The 15,368-nt window shown below is 45.3% G+C and overlaps 1 protein-coding gene across 1 annotated transcript; it reads right to left on the bottom strand.

Annotated features, from left to right (window-relative positions):
* Nucleotides 1–12,323: 12,323 nt before the first annotated feature.
* On the bottom strand, nucleotides 12,324–14,880 carry LOC125555491 (plant cysteine oxidase 1-like). Its single transcript, XM_048718428.2, has 5 exons — nucleotides 14,568–14,880; nucleotides 14,330–14,457; nucleotides 14,045–14,201; nucleotides 13,760–13,966; nucleotides 12,324–12,590 (listed from the first exon to the last, which is right to left on the bottom strand). Exons 1-5 carry the CDS (start codon nucleotides 14,788–14,790, stop codon nucleotides 12,475–12,477), a joined length of 831 nt encoding a protein of 276 aa, XP_048574385.1. The 5' UTR covers nucleotides 14,791–14,880; the 3' UTR covers nucleotides 12,324–12,474.
* Between the last annotated feature and the right edge of the window lie 488 nt (nucleotides 14,881–15,368).

The following is a 15,368-nucleotide window of genomic DNA, read 5'->3' as shown; positions in this document are numbered from 1 at the left end:
GGTCATTTCCAAAGGGAAGCATATTAACTTCTTGAGTATTGGCAGACACATTGTGCCTCAACCTATACTTTTTGAGGGATTAAACCTATATTTTCGAATTTCTAACCCTGTTGATGTATCACAAAACTAGATCATATATCCGTAAGGTTTTGCTGAACTCGCAAAAAAGGCAGTTTTGTTGAACCCTCACAAGCTCCAACTGGGGTTCGCCCGTAGATTTCATCAAATCTCGTGGTCGCAAACATTCAGTCATGTTATATATGTCTCCATGCCTGATTGATTGTCGCCATACATATGGCGACCACTACACTAATTAATATACAATCCCACTTGTTTTAGTTTTAGTTTTGTCATTGGATCTTAAGGGTCACCAAATGCCACTGGGCGTCGTCAGGAAGGCAATGCCGGGACGACACGATCCTATAGCGGGGGTGGTTCGGTAGGGACCAGCGCGGCCACGTGGACGTCTGGCTCCGCGCCCTTTCTCTCTAGTCACTATCCCCCCCCCCTCGCTTCTTCTCTTCTGCTGTCTCCTGACGGCTGTAAGACTAGCCATAATAGAAAGTAACATACATTAATAACATCCACATATCCCTAGACTATGTTACTACCTTCATAGTGGGTAGTAACAGAAGTGTGGTAACATGCAAAGCTTCATTTATTAGGTTATATACTCATATTGCATTGGGACATGTGATGTTACAGTAACTAGCTAAGTTACTGAAACTACCTCTCTCCTCATTAACTCATTGCCACATAAGCAAATTTGCTGAGTTGGACTCGATGTTACTGCTGAACTTACTCCCACTGTGGCTAGTCTAACTCTGTGGGCAACTTGATAGTCCGTAATACAAGCTCCTTCTCTAGTCACTATTTTTTTTAAAAAGTTCACCAATGCCAACTATAAGAGCAACTCTAGCAGACCCTGCAAAAATTTGACCCACAAAACACGTTTGCAGTTTCACGAAGATCGCGTTTACGGGTCGAAAACATGCGCGGCAAAACATGTTGGAGTTGTGTCGAATATAGTGTACAAAGTAGGTTACAGTTGGACATGTAGTTGTATTGTGTTTAGATAGGATATGGAGTCGTGTCCTAGTAGGACGCTTGTATCCTAGGCCTCTCTCATATAGCGGGGGTACACACACGATGTAACCTATGCCAATATAATAGCACAGGAATGCAGGGGAAGCCGGCGGCATGTGCCGGCATCCAGGACGACTTGTTGCGGTATTGTAGCGGTGTCTGAAGGAAATATGCCCTAGAGGCAATAATAAAGTTATTATTTATTTCCTTATATCATGATAAATGTTTATTATTCATGCTAGAATTGTATTAACCGGAAACATAATACATGTGTGAATACATAGACAAACAGAGTGTCACTAGTATGCCTCTACTTGACTAGCTCGTTAATCAAAGATGGTTATGTTTCCTAACCATGAACAAAGAGTTGTTATTTGATTAACGAGGTCACATCATTAGTTGAATGATCTGATTGACATGACCCATTCCATTAGCTTAGCACCCGATCGTTTAGTATGTTGCTATTGCTTTCTTCATGACTTATACATGTTCTTATAACTATGAGATTATGCAACTCCCGTTTACCGGAGGAACACTTTGGGTACTACCAAACGTCACAACGTTACTGGGTGATTATAAAGGAATACTACAGGTGTCTCCAAAGGTACATGTTGGGTTGGCGTATTTCGAGATTAGGTTTTGTCACTCCGATTGTCGGAGAGGTATCTCTGGGCCCTCTCGGTAATACACATCACATAAGCCTTGCAAGCATTGTAACTAAGATGTTAGTTGTAAGATGATGTATTACGGAACGAGTAAAGAGACTTGCCGGTAACGAGATTGAACTAGGTATTGGATACCGACGATCGAATCTCGGGCAAGTAACATACCGATGACAAAGGGAACAACGTATGTTGTTATGCGGTCTGACCGATAAAGATCTTCGTAGAATATGTAGGAGCCAATATGGGCATCCAGGTCCCGCTATTGGTTATTGACCGGAGACGTGTCTAGGTCATGTCTACATTGTTCTCGAACCCGTAGGGTCCGCACGCTTAAGGTTACGATGACAGTTATATATGAGTTTATGCATTTTGATGTACCGAAGGTTGTTCGGAGTCCCGGATGTGATCACAGGCATGACAAGGAGTCTCGAAATGGTCGAGACGTAAAGATTGATATATTGGAAGCCTATGTTTGGATATCAGAAGTGTTCCGGGTGAAATCAGGATTTTACCGGAGTACCGGGAGGTTACCGGACCCCCCCCCCCGGGAGCCATATGGGCCTTAATGGGCTTTAGTGGAAAGGAGAAAGGGGCAGCCCAAGGTGGCTGCGCACCTCCCCCCTCCCCTAGTCCTATTAGGACTAGGAGAAGGTGGCCGGCCCCCCTCTCCCTCTTTCCCCCTCGGGGAATCCTAGTCCAACTAGGATTGGGGGGGGGGAGTCCTACTCCCGGAAGGAGTAGGACTCCTCCTGCGCCCTCCTCCTGGCCGGCGCCCCCCTCCCCCTTGGCTCCTTTATATACTGAGGCAGAGGCACCCCAGAAACACACAAGTTGATCCACGTGATCTATTCCTTAGCCGTGTGCGGTGCCCCCAGCCACCATAGTCCTCGATAATACTGTAGCGGAGTTTAGGCGAAGCCCTGCTACTGTAGTACATCAAGATCGTCACCACGTCGTCGTGCTGACGGAACTCTTCCCCGACACTTTTCTGGATCGGAGTCCGGGGATCGTCATCGAGCTGAACGTGTGCTCGAACTCGGAGGTGCCGTAGTTTCGGTGCTTGATCGGTTGGATCGTGAAGACGTACAACTACTTCCTCTACGTTGCGTCAACGCTTCCGCAGTCGGTCTGCGTGGGTACGTAGACAACACTCTCCCCTCTCGTTGCTATGCATCACATGATCTTGCGTGTGCGTAGGAATTTTTTTGAAATTACTACGAAACCCAACAGTGTCATGGGGAGGAGCGCCCATAGTCAGGCCCCGGGGATGTAGCCATATCGGTGAACCTCGTTAACAAATCTCGGTGCCGTGCTCTTGTGATTGCTTGGTCCTCGGATGATCGACGGAGTGCCTCAGATTTATTCTAACAAGTGGTATCATGAGCTAGGCTGATTGAAGGTCTTGATCATTGATTTAGAGGATGATACGTGTGCACGGGTGATGACCCACAAGTATAGGGGATCTATCATAGTCCTTTCGATAAGTAAGAGTGTCGAACCCAAAGAGGAGCAGAAGGAAATGATAAGCGGTTTTCAGCAAGGTATTCTCTGCAAGTACTGAAATAAGTGGTAACAGATAGTTTTGTAATAAGGTAAATTGTAACGAGCAACAAGTAACAAAAGTAAATAAGGTGCAGCAAGGTGGCCCAATCCTTTTTGTAGCAAAGGACAAGCCGGAAAAAACTCTTATAATAGGAAAAGCGCTCCTGAGGACACATGTGAATATCGTCAAGCTAGTTTTCATCACGTTCATATGATTCGCGTTTGATACTTTGATAATTTGATATGTGGGTGGACCGTTGCTTGGGTGTTGTTCTTACTTGAACAAGCATCCCACTTATGATTAACCTCTATTGCAAGCATCCGCAACTACAACAAAAGTATTAAGGTAAACCTAACCATAGCATGAAACATATGGATCCAAATCAGCCCCTTACGAAGCAACGCATAAACTAGGGTTTAAGCTTCTGTCACTCTAGCAACCCATCATCTACTTATTACTTCCCAATGCCTTCCTTTAGGCCCAAATAATGATGAAGTGTTATGTAGTCGACGTTCACATAACACCACTAGAGGCTAGACAACATACATCTTATCAAAATATCAAACGAATACCAAATTCACATGACTACTAATAGCGAGACTTCTCCCTTGTCCCCAGGAATAAACGTAATTACTCACAAAGCATATTCTTGTTCATAATCAGAGGGGTAATAATATGCATAAAGGATCTGAACATATGATCTTCCACCAAATAAACCAACTAGCATCAACTACACAGAGGAATCAACACTACTAGCAACCTACTAGCACCAATCCCGGACTTTGAGACAAGAATTGGATACAAGAGATGAACTAGGGTTTGGAGATGAGATGGTGCTGGTGAAGATGTTGATGGAGATTGCCCTCTCCTGATGAGAGGAGCGTTGGTGATGACGATGGTGATGATTTCCCCCTCCCGGAGGGAAGTTTCCCCGGCAGAACAGCTCTGCCGGAGCTCTAGATTGGTTCCGCCTCGGTTCCGCCTCGTGGCGGCGAAGTCTCGTCTCGAAAGGTTTCTTCCTATTTTTTTTCTCATCGAAAGACTTCATATAGGAGAAGATGAACGTCGGAGACCCACCAGGGGGCCCACGAGGTAGGGGGCGCGCCCCCCACCCTCGTGAGCAGGGTGTGGGCCCCCTGGACTTCATCTTTGGTGAGGATTTTTCTTTATTTATTTTAAGATATTCCGTGGAGTTTCAGGATTTTTGGATTTGCACAGAATAGGTCTCTAATATTTGATCCTTTTCCAGCCCCAGAATTCCAGCTGCCGGCATTCTCCCTCTTTATGTAAACCTTGTAAAATAAGAGAGAATATCCATAAGTATTGTGACATAACGTGAAATAACAGCCCATAATGCAATAAGTATCGATATAAAAGCATGATGCAAAATGGACGTATCAACTCCCCCAAGCTTAGACCTCGCTTGTCCTCAAGCGAAAAGCCAATAACAATAAATATGCCCCCATGTTTAGAGGTAGAGGCGTCGATAAAAATAAAATATGGACATGAAGGCATCATGATTATTCTCATAACAGCAACATATATAGATTTTATCATATGATTACTTATCTTCAAGCGATGATCTATTCACAATGCAAAAGTATGAATCATAAACCTTATTGGGCTCCAACAAACTATAATCTCAGTCATCGAAACAATTGCAATTTATCATAACATCAGAAAGAGTCTATGTCAGAGCTTAAAAGTAAGTCCACATACTCAACTATCATCTAGTCCTTCATAATTGCTAACACTCACGCGATACTTGTGTTTATGGAGTTTTAATCGAACACAGAGAAAGATAGGGGCTTATAGTTTTGCCCCACAACCTTTTACCTCAAGGGTAATGTCAACAATAATGGTTCATGCTCCCCTACATCCAATTAGATATATATATCATGTTCTTTCCAACATGCTAAGCTTGCCAAAGGATAAAGTGAAAAAGGTGTTGGAAATATGCCCTAGAGGCAATAATAAAATGGTTATTATTATATTTCTTTGTTCATGATAATTGTCTATTGTTCATGCTATAATTGTGTTATCCGGAAATCGTAATACATGTGTGAATACATAGACCACAACACGTCCCTAGTGAGCCTCTAGTTGACTAGCTCGTTGATCAAAAGATAGTCATGGTTTCCTGACTATGGACATTGGATGTCATTGATAACGGGATCACATCATTAGGAGAATGCTGTGATGGACAAGACCCAATCCTAAGCATAGCTCAAAGATCGTGTAGTTCGTTTGCTGTAGCTTTTCCGAATGTCAAGTATCATTTCCTTAGACCATGAGATTGTGCAACTCCCGGATACCGTAGGAGTGCCTTGGGTGTGCCAAACGTCACAACGTAACTGGGTGACTATAAGGGTACACTACAGGTATCTCCGAAAGTGTCTGTTGGGTTGGCACGAATCGAGACTGGGATTTGTCACTCCGTATGACGGAGAGGTATCTCTAGGCCCACTCGGTGATGCATCATCATAATGAGCTCAATGTGACCAAGTGGTTGATCACGGGATCATGCATTACGGCACGAGTAAAGTGACTTGCCGGTAACGAGATTGAACGAGGTATTGGGATACCGACGATCGAGTCTCGGGCAAGTAACGTACCGATTGACAAAGGGAATTATATACGGATTGATTGAATCCTCGACATCGTGGTTCATCCGATGAGATCATCATGGAGCATGTGGGAGCCAACATGGGTATCCAGATCCCGCTGTTGGTTATTGACCGGAGAGGCGTCTCGGTCATGTCTGCATGTCTCCCGAACTCGTAGGGTCTACACATTTAAGGTTCGGTGACGCTAGGGTTGTAGAGATATTAGTATGCAGTAACCCGAAAGTTTTTAGGAGTCCCGGATGAGATCCCGGACGTCACGAGGAGTTCCGGAATGGTCCGGAGGTAAAGATTTATATATAGGAAGTCCAGTTTCGGCCATCGGGAAGGTTTCGAGGGTCGCCGGTATTGTACCGGGACCACCGGAAGGGTCCCGGGGGTCCACCGGGTGGGGCCACCTATCCCGGAGGGCCCCATGGGCTGAATTGGGAGGGAAACCAGCCCCTAGTGGGCTGGTGCGCCCCCCTTGGGCCTCCCCTGCGCCTAGGGTTAGGAAACCCTAGGGGTGGGGCGCCCCCCACTTGGCTTCGGGGGGAAGCCACCCCTTGGCCGCCGCCCCGTTGGAGATCCATCTCCTAGGGCCGGCGCCCCCCCAAGGCCCCTATATAAAGAGGGGGGGAGGGAGGGCAGCCGCACCCCTTGCACTTGGCGCCTCCCTCTCCCTCCGTAACACCTCTCCTCCCCGCTTGCGCTTGGCGAAACCCTGCCGAGATCCTGCTGCATCCACCACCACGCCGTCGTGCTGCTGGATCTTCATCAACCTCTCCTCCCCCCTTGCTGGATCAAGAAGGAGGAGACGTCTTCCCAACCGTACGTGTGTTGAACGCGGAGGTGCCGTCCGTTCGGCACTAGGTCATCGGCACTACAACAAAAGTATTAAGGTAAACCTAACCATAGCATGAAACACATGGATCCAAATCAGCCCCTTACGAAGCAACACATAAACTACGGTTTAAGCTTCTGTCACTCTAGCAACCCATCATCTACTTATTACTTCCCAATGCCTTCCTCTAGGCCCAAATAATGATGAAGTGTTATGTAGTCGACGTTCACATAACACCACTAGAGGCTAGACAACATACATCTTATCAAAATATCAGACGAATACCAAATTCACATGACTACTAATAGCTAGACTTCTCCCTTGTCCCTAGGAACAAACGTAATTACTCACAAAGCATATTCTTGTTCATAATCAGAGGGGTAATAATATGCATAAAGGATCTGAACATATGATCTTCCACCAAATAAACCAACTAGCATCAACTACACAGAGGAATCAACACTACTAGCAACTTACTAGCACCAATCCCGGACTTTGAGACAAGAATTGGATACAAGAGATGACCTAGGGTTTGGAGATGAGATGGTGCTGGTGAAGATGTTGATGGAGATTGCCCTCTCCCGATGAGAGGAGCGTTGGTGATGACGATGGTGATGATTTCCCCCTCCCGGAGGGAAGTTTCCCCGGCAGAACAGCTCTGACGGAGCTCTAGATTGGTTCCGCCTCGTGGCGGCGGAGTCTCGTCCCGAAAGGTTTCTTCCTATTTTTTTTCTCATCGAAAGACTTCATATAGGAGAAGATGAACGTCGGAGACCCACCAGGGGGCCCACGAGGTAGGGGGCGCGCCCTGGTAGGGGGGGGGGCGCCCCCCACCCTCGTGAGCAGGGTGTGGGCCCCCTGGACTTCATCTTTGGCGAGGATTTTTTTTATTTATTTTAAGATATTCCGTGGAGTTTCAGGACTTTTGGATTTGCACAGAATAGGTCTCTAATATTTGCTCCTTTTCCAGCCCCAGAATTTCAGCTGCCGGCACTCTTCCTCTTTATGTAAACCTTGTAAAATAAGAGAGAATAGCTATAAGTATTGTGATATAATGTGAAATAACAGCCCATAATGCAATAAATATCAATATAAAAACATAATGCAAAATGGACGTATCAACGAACCAGACGTGCGACGATCACAATTGATCGAACGAGCGTACAGGCAGCAGCGGCGGCGCACAGGCGGGCAGGCAGGCAGCAGATCGGTGGATCGATTCTTGAGGAAGCCCGCGTGGGCAGCGGCCCGGGTGGCGGAAGCCGCACGGCTGCAGGCCGTGGAGTCATGTACACGTACGGGATTTTCTCAATAAAAAAGTACACGTACGGGACAAGCAGGGTATCAAGTCGCATACAGCAGACGAGAGGAATCAAGACGGTGATTTGTTTTGAAAAAAAAGATAAGGACCGAGTCCTTGGAGGCAGTGGCCTCTCCTATGCGACACGGAGGCAGGCAGATTGATTCGAGCGAACGAAAAAAATCCATCAGTGATACGACATCGGAATTAGCGGAAGGCTTTAGCAAAGCTTGCATCAGGATGCGTTTGGCAGAAGACAACACAATGGCTCAGCGGTACAGAGGATTTGGCTAAGCACCAAGGAGCGTTGGACCATCCGTCAGTAGCAAGTTCAATCAAGTTCCAGTCTAGTATTTTGCTACTTGTACACGAGAAGGGTATTAGAGACTTTGGGCTTTGCTAGACGTACATGGACTGCAGGGCATTGCATCTGGTAGCAGCATGGTTAATTTTTCATAGGTCAGCCGTACAAAGAGTCATGGTGCCAATGGGTATCAGGTTTGAGGTGGAGAAGTTCGACGGAACTAAAAACCTTGGGTTATGGCAGAAAATGGTGAAAGATTTGTTGGCGCAATAGGGATGCTTGAAGGGGTTTCGAAAAGTCATGTCAGTTAAGATGGAATTATCATGCGGTGGATGGAAATTCAAGGAAGACGATTTGGGAGCCTCGAGCGTGTCATACAGTCGGACAAATTCGGCTGGGTCGGACTAGATAGTCCGACGGATTGACGCAAGTCGGTTGGTGCAGAAGACGGTGTGGGATCGGCGACGGCGACATAGGAGCGTGATGCTGATGCTGACCGACTTCTGGGGCGTGGAAACACGTGGCGCGGGCCCAAGGGCTTGTGTGGCTTCGACAAGGCTATGGCGCGGGGTTGATTCAAGGTGATGTACACACGGAACTTGATGTCGACGGGGCGCGTGGGTGGACTGATCATCTACCATGGAGTCATGTTGAAGGTGGAGCTGGATTGAGGGGCTACGGTGTAAGGATCCATAGAATCGAAGCCTATTCAGCAAGAGGGGAAAAAGAGAGTGACATGCAGTTCGGACTGGAGCCTAGTGGTCTGATGGAAGCATGAAACTCGTCATCGGTCGGTGATGATCGGTGGTACTCTGCAGTGGGGGTTGAGTGGTGTGGGTTCGTGACCCTTGAGACTCGACCGGGACAGCGGAGGCTCGACGCGGTAATAGCGGCGAGGCGTGCGGTATGCACGGGACATGGAGATCGGCCAGGGCTCTAGTGGTCATACATGTGGTGAGACATCTGCGAAGTTGACTCGAGATGACAACAAGCAATGGTGAAATTCCTTCAAGTTTCAGACAAGCGGTCAAGAAAAGAGCGGTAATGTTGAGTTCAGGTAGCTCTTATGTGTGACACCCAATATGTGAGTTGTTCAATTTCACGCAGGTTAGTGATGGTGTGTGATGGCGTTGACGGATACTCTAAAAGTTGGGAGCACTTAGAGTAACAAGGAGCTTAATTTTGCTGGAGCGTTGACTGTGGTCAAGAAAAGAAGGGACTACAAGTTGTAGGTGGAGTCACATGGAGTCTTTCAAGTAGCAGCGGTACTCATGGGATAAGCTCAAGTCCAATGTACATGAAAGTTTGACGCATGGACAAATTCAGGATGGTGGAGTATATTCGCCAATGTGGAGTTTGTTGGAGTTGTGTCGAATATAGTGTACAAGGTAGGTTACAGTTGGACTTGTAGTTGTATTGTGTTTAGATAGGATATGGAGTTGTGTTCTAGTAGGACACTTGTATCCTAGGCCTCTCTTATATAGCGGGGGTAGACACACAATGTAACCTATGCCAACATAATAGCACAGGAACGCAGAGGAAGCCGGCGGCATGTGCCGGCGTCCAGGACGACTTGGTGCGGTATTGTAGCGGTGTCATGGGAAGGAGCGCCCATAGTCAGGCCCCAGGCTGTAGCCATATCGGTGAACCTCGTTAACAAATCTCGGTGTCGTGCTTTTGTGATTGCTTGGTCCTCAGACGATCGACGGAGTGCCTCGGATTTATTCTAAAAAAACAGAACCCGTATCAAAACCTGCATAATTTGAAAAACACTTTCACGGGAGAAATTGCACTAATAGTTCATCACATACTATATAGTTCATCACATGATCAACAAACTACAAGCATAATTTATACTATAAACTACGTTAAACTATTAGCATAGGGGTTGAAGCTCCACATGCGCCCCACATGGCGGCTGGAGGCGGGGCGGGTGGTCGCCGGCGGCGAGAAATTAGGAGAGAGAAAAGAGGAATCGGGTGGCTCGCGGCGACGGAGGGATAGGGTTTGGACCCGTAAAAGGATCGCGGAACCGCAGTTATACTGCTCAGAGCGTGCGGTTTGCGGTCTGTCGCAAAATTTTTTGCGGGCCGGGCAAGTATGCGGTCTTTGTTTTGGCCGGAAAATTGAGCCAAGTCCACATACTCACCGGAATTTTTGCGGGTCGAGCGTTTTGCGGGATCTGCTAGAGTTGCTCTTACCTCTAATACACCTACGTATATTTGTTATGCATATACATGGCTCTTAGGTTTAACATTCCACCAAGGCTACTTGTGACGCTAAGTTTGGAGTAAGAACGCTATTATTGTCTTGGTGAGAAGAGATGTCAAAATTGGCATCTTCCTGAAATTGAAAAACCTATTAAAAATTAAAATTTTAAATTAAAAAAAAATGTTCAGTGCAAAGGAAACATAGGTTCATCATATAGTAAAAAAGGTTACTATATATTGAAAAACATTGTTTAGTGTGCATAAAAAACTAAAATTACAAAAAATATTGTGTTTGTGAAAAATATTCATCATATATTAGAGAGTTTTTCAACATGTATTGAAAATAATAATATAATTTATTTTTTATTTTGAAAACGCAAACATTTTTAGAATTTTTAAACCGTTTTTTAAAGTTCTAAAGAAAATTTGAAAAGACAAACATTGTTTTTAAAAACCAAACCAGAATAAAAAATCGGAAAAATGAAATAAAAATAAATAGTAAAATAAGTAGTAAATAAATAAAATGAAAAAACAGATAAAAAACACACAAAACACAAACCGAAAACGAGAAAAAAAATTGTGAACGAAAATACAGAAGCGTGCGAGTGAAGCCCCAAACTGGGCCGGTCCATCGCGGCTCGCTGGGCGTCCACTACGGTTTACCCATAGACTGGAAATGTGCGCGACACTCAGCCCTCTTGAAATTGGGTTGCATTGTCTTGTCCATTTCCAAACGGAAGAAATATATTAGCTTCTTTAGTATTGGCAGAGTTGCCTAAAAAAGAGTAGAGACTACTATATTTTTTTCGGGTTTCTTGCAGTTTCCAGTGTCTTTTCTTTTCTTTTTATATACAAACATGAACAGTTATTTAACTAATTGTGTGGACATCTTTCAAAAACTACGGGGACATTTTCTAAAATTGTATGAATGTCTTAAAAATATTTTAAAATTCTTGAACTTTTTCAAAATTCAAGGATTTTTTTGAATAGTTGAAATTGTATTAGCCCCATATTATGAACGTAATGAGTATGACTGCAAGACACATTTCCCTTCCACCAATATTTTCGTATATCTAACCATTTGAGGCAGGTTTTTCTGACGTGGTGACACCTATAAAAAGACGACTTTGGCCAAGTAAGAAAAAAAGGCAGATACATTTAGAGAAACATATTATTTAAATTCAAAGAAATATGAAAGTTTTAAAAGTCAAAGGCCAAGTAGTCCATGAGACATGTGGAAACATGTAGGTAAATTTAAAGAATCATATTTTTTTAACTTTCAAAAAATTGAAAGGCCAAGTAGTCCGAGAGATATGGGAAAGCAAGAGGTAGGAAAATTTGAAGAATCATACTTCCTCCGTCCCATAATATAAGAGCGCTTTTGACACAGTGTCAAAAACGTTCTCCCATAATATAAGAGCATTTTTGACACAGTGTCAAAAACATTCTTATATTATGGGATGGAGGGAGTATTATTTAGAAAAATAAAGATGAAAGTTAGAAAAAAATTGAAAGGGCAGTAATGCAAGAAATATGGGGAAACAGGAACGTAAGAATCTCAGTTTGGTAAAGAATTGGGCAGAGCAACAAAAAAGAGAGAGGAATGCAGTGGCCAAGTAAAAGTGAAATCTATGGATGATCTATGCATTGACAAAGATCAACAAAGGATCTGGACAAGGTCCACACACACAGCTGCTGCAAAAGCATGCAGGTAAGCACTCTTACATGATAAACTGCCATCACTCACTGAGACATCATGCACAGACTAAAACCTAAGCTCACGGCTGAAATAGCTAGCTTTGCTGCTATATTCACACGGCAAACGATTTTGACATCATCTTGTTTGAGTTGGGGTTTGGGTTGCTTGAGTTGTTCATCATCGTGAAGGGCTGGAAAGAACGGCGCCGCCGGGTGCTCAATCACCTGTCGGAGATCGGCGGGCCGCCGTACCAGACGCTGCACATCTTCAGATCCCTCGGCATCTCGACCTCTTTCAGCCACGCGAGGCGTCGCCCTTCTTGTTCATTGCAGGTCACTGTCAGTAGAAGAGGAGACAAATCAGTTAGCCTTGGATTACATCATCGGTCATCACGGGGTTACCGACCAATGTTCGAACCTCGAAGGAGTCCTAAATTTCTTTGGGGGTGAAGGTAGCTACGTTAGTTTAATACTGTTCTACAGCATGGACGGCTAGTTTCATTCAGAACATGGTTTATGTACAAGTGGTTTCAGACATTCCGTTCATCCAAAACCCGCGGGGGCTTAAAACCGTGTGCTTACACCATCTTCTATATCTAAATAGCTAGCCCCTACTAACTATTTCTCTCAACATGCAAGCATGCCACATCATCCCACAACATGCATGAGAAAAGGTCCATCCTCACTACCGTAGTATCTCAACATGCAAGCATGCCACTTCATCATGACATGCACGGAAAAAAAAACTCATCTCAATATGCAAACATACATGAGAATTTTCATTCTATTATGGTATATATATTTAAAATATATTTAACAACTATATAGTAATCAAACATAATAAGTTATATCATTTTTAGTTTTAGCCTTTTATATTATGACTTCAAATATTCATGTTTCATACAATGAATCACATTGAAATATGTTGTAAAATGTTTCCGCAACAACGTGCGGGATATTATCTAGTTAATTAAGAGAACTAATCATGTCCATAGGATGCAAATGGAGCGTGTACCATAAACAAAGATAGATACTACCTATAAGCTGCAGGTTATTACTTAACTAACAGACCTCTCTCCACATTCAATGGGCTGCTCACAAGGCAAACTACTGTTTTTGATGGTGCAAAATAATAATTTTTTTTTGCGGGGGAGTGCAAAATAATATGAGGTCATGCATTTCCAGTGATAGTTCACAGTTGCATGCTAATTCAGAACTACTCCCTCCGCTTCCTAAGTATAAGGAGTGCAGTTTTTTGTAGCTCGAGCTCCAGGGTACCCTGTATCGTGGTCTTTTTAAAGATTTCAATATGGACTACATACGGAGCAAAATGAGTGTATCGACACTCTAAAATATGTTATATACATCTGTATGTAGTTTGTAGTGGAATCTCTAAAAAGATTTATATTTAGGAACGGAGGGAGTATAGCTAGTAGCAAATCCATGCATCTTCATCATGGTGTTATCTAGATTAGACTTCTGAGATCAATATTGCCAACAACTTACCGGGATGCTGGGAGGAGTAGGGAACATCCGCGTAGTAGGTGCAATCTCGGTCCTCTTCGATGGAGTAAGGGGGACCAAGGATGTCGAGGATAGCGCATGGAGCGATGGCCGTGAAACGGTGCATGTTGCCTCCCGCCGTCGGGTAGAGGACGGACGTGTCGCACGGCGCGGTGAAGAGATCATCCACAACCAGCTCTGCCAACCTCACTGCAAGCAAGAAAATCAAGCCCCAACGTTATAGCGTACTCATTTGCTACCCAACGTTAAAATGGCTCGGAAGCTTACGTTGATCGTCGGGCGATGAGGCGGCTGGATCATCGGGATCAGCCCAGTCATACGACTTTATATGCATCGATCCGATGAGCGGCTTGCTGAACACCGTCATCCCGGGGTGGTTGTGTAGAGGGATGACCGCGTTTTGCGGCAGGAACAAGATGACCATCTGCCAAGCAAGAAGAAGAAACGGTCACCAACTTACTAGTGATTCATTTTTACGTGGTAGTATCAGCCATGCATCTTGCAAGCAAGAAAAGAAAATTGAGATTGGACATGCTAAATAAATCCGCTTACCGAGAAATTGTCAGATTTGTATATGGTGGTGTGTCTGATGGTTGGGTTCACTTGGGCCGCCGCATTATCCCTAGTCCGGAAGAACCTCATGGCTGGGCTCAGGCCGACGTCCTCTGGCCTCATTCTGTCTGCAGACAGAGAGATAACCAGAATTCAGTCGATCCAGAACACATCTTTCATCATCTTCAGTGAGTCAGTCTACAGATTCACCGCATTTCAAAGCAACCATGTTGCGTACCGAGCATGGCGCGGAGCAGGGCGACCTCGTGTGGCGCGGGCACGGTGCCGGGGCCCTTGAAGACGGCGCGGCAGGCCCGGAAGAGCCGCTGCAGCGCCGTCGGCGGCTGCGGCTGCGGCTGCGCGCGCCTCCTCGCTTGCCGCGGCCTGCCCCCTCTGGTCTTGGCCGCCAGCGCCCGCCTCCGGCTGGCGGCCACGTCCAGCCCCGCCGCCCCTGCGCCCATCGGTCGAAGGAAGGAAGGAAGAAAGGAAGGTGAGATGAGATCAGTGGAGGACGATGGAGAGCAAAGGTGGTGGTGGTGGGGGAAGCCATGCTGAGCGGCTGGGATATTTGTGCATGCGACTGTGCAGGTGGGAAAGGAGCAAAACCATGGGCTCGACGACGATGGATCCACGGCGCGAGAGAGACCGCTAGCTGCCAGCGAGGGAATCCAGGGACGGTTGAACGCCAATCGGTGGACGACGCCTGGTCCTGTTGTTTCGGACGGATCTGTGCAAAGGAAACCACCTGCGCCGGAACCCACGGTTCGTCGTCCGGCCGCTTTTCCACATGGTCACGTGAACACCAACATAGTAAAATTGAAAAAGCAACATAATGCTAGCCTTTACATAAAAAAACAAAAAGAAAAATTATGATCAAGATTAAAGAACCTTCTAAGCTTGACATAAATGTTGGAAACATGAGCAATTTACCAAATGATTTTATTATCAGAAATACTAGATAAAGCACGACTAGTATAGCAGTGATAAAACAAGTCATGCGATTTGATAAAGAGAAGATAAAGAACATCTTCATATATGA

This window comes from Triticum urartu, chromosome 5A (assembly GCF_056163025.1).
Source record: "Triticum urartu cultivar PI428250 chromosome 5A, HENAU_Tu73, whole genome shotgun sequence".
In the NCBI taxonomy this organism is placed as follows: Eukaryota; Viridiplantae; Streptophyta; class Magnoliopsida; order Poales; family Poaceae; genus Triticum; species Triticum urartu.
This window is presented reverse-complemented; position numbering and strand designations above follow the sequence as displayed.

Bases quoted from the DNA above. Each gene is read 5' to 3' on its own strand.
- LOC125555491 (XM_048718428.2), bottom strand. From the start codon at position 14,790: ATGGGCGCAGGGGCGGCGGGGCTGGACGTGGCCGCCAGCCGGAGGCGG. The intron at 14,202-14,329 runs GTAAGCGGATTT...CTTGCTTGGCAG, and splicing joins ACAAATCTGACAATTTCTCG to ATGGTCATCTTGTTCCTGCC. The intron at 12,591-13,759 runs GTAAGTTGTTGG...TTCTACTGACAG, and splicing joins CTACTCCTCCCAGCATCCCG to TGACCTGCAATGAACAAGAA.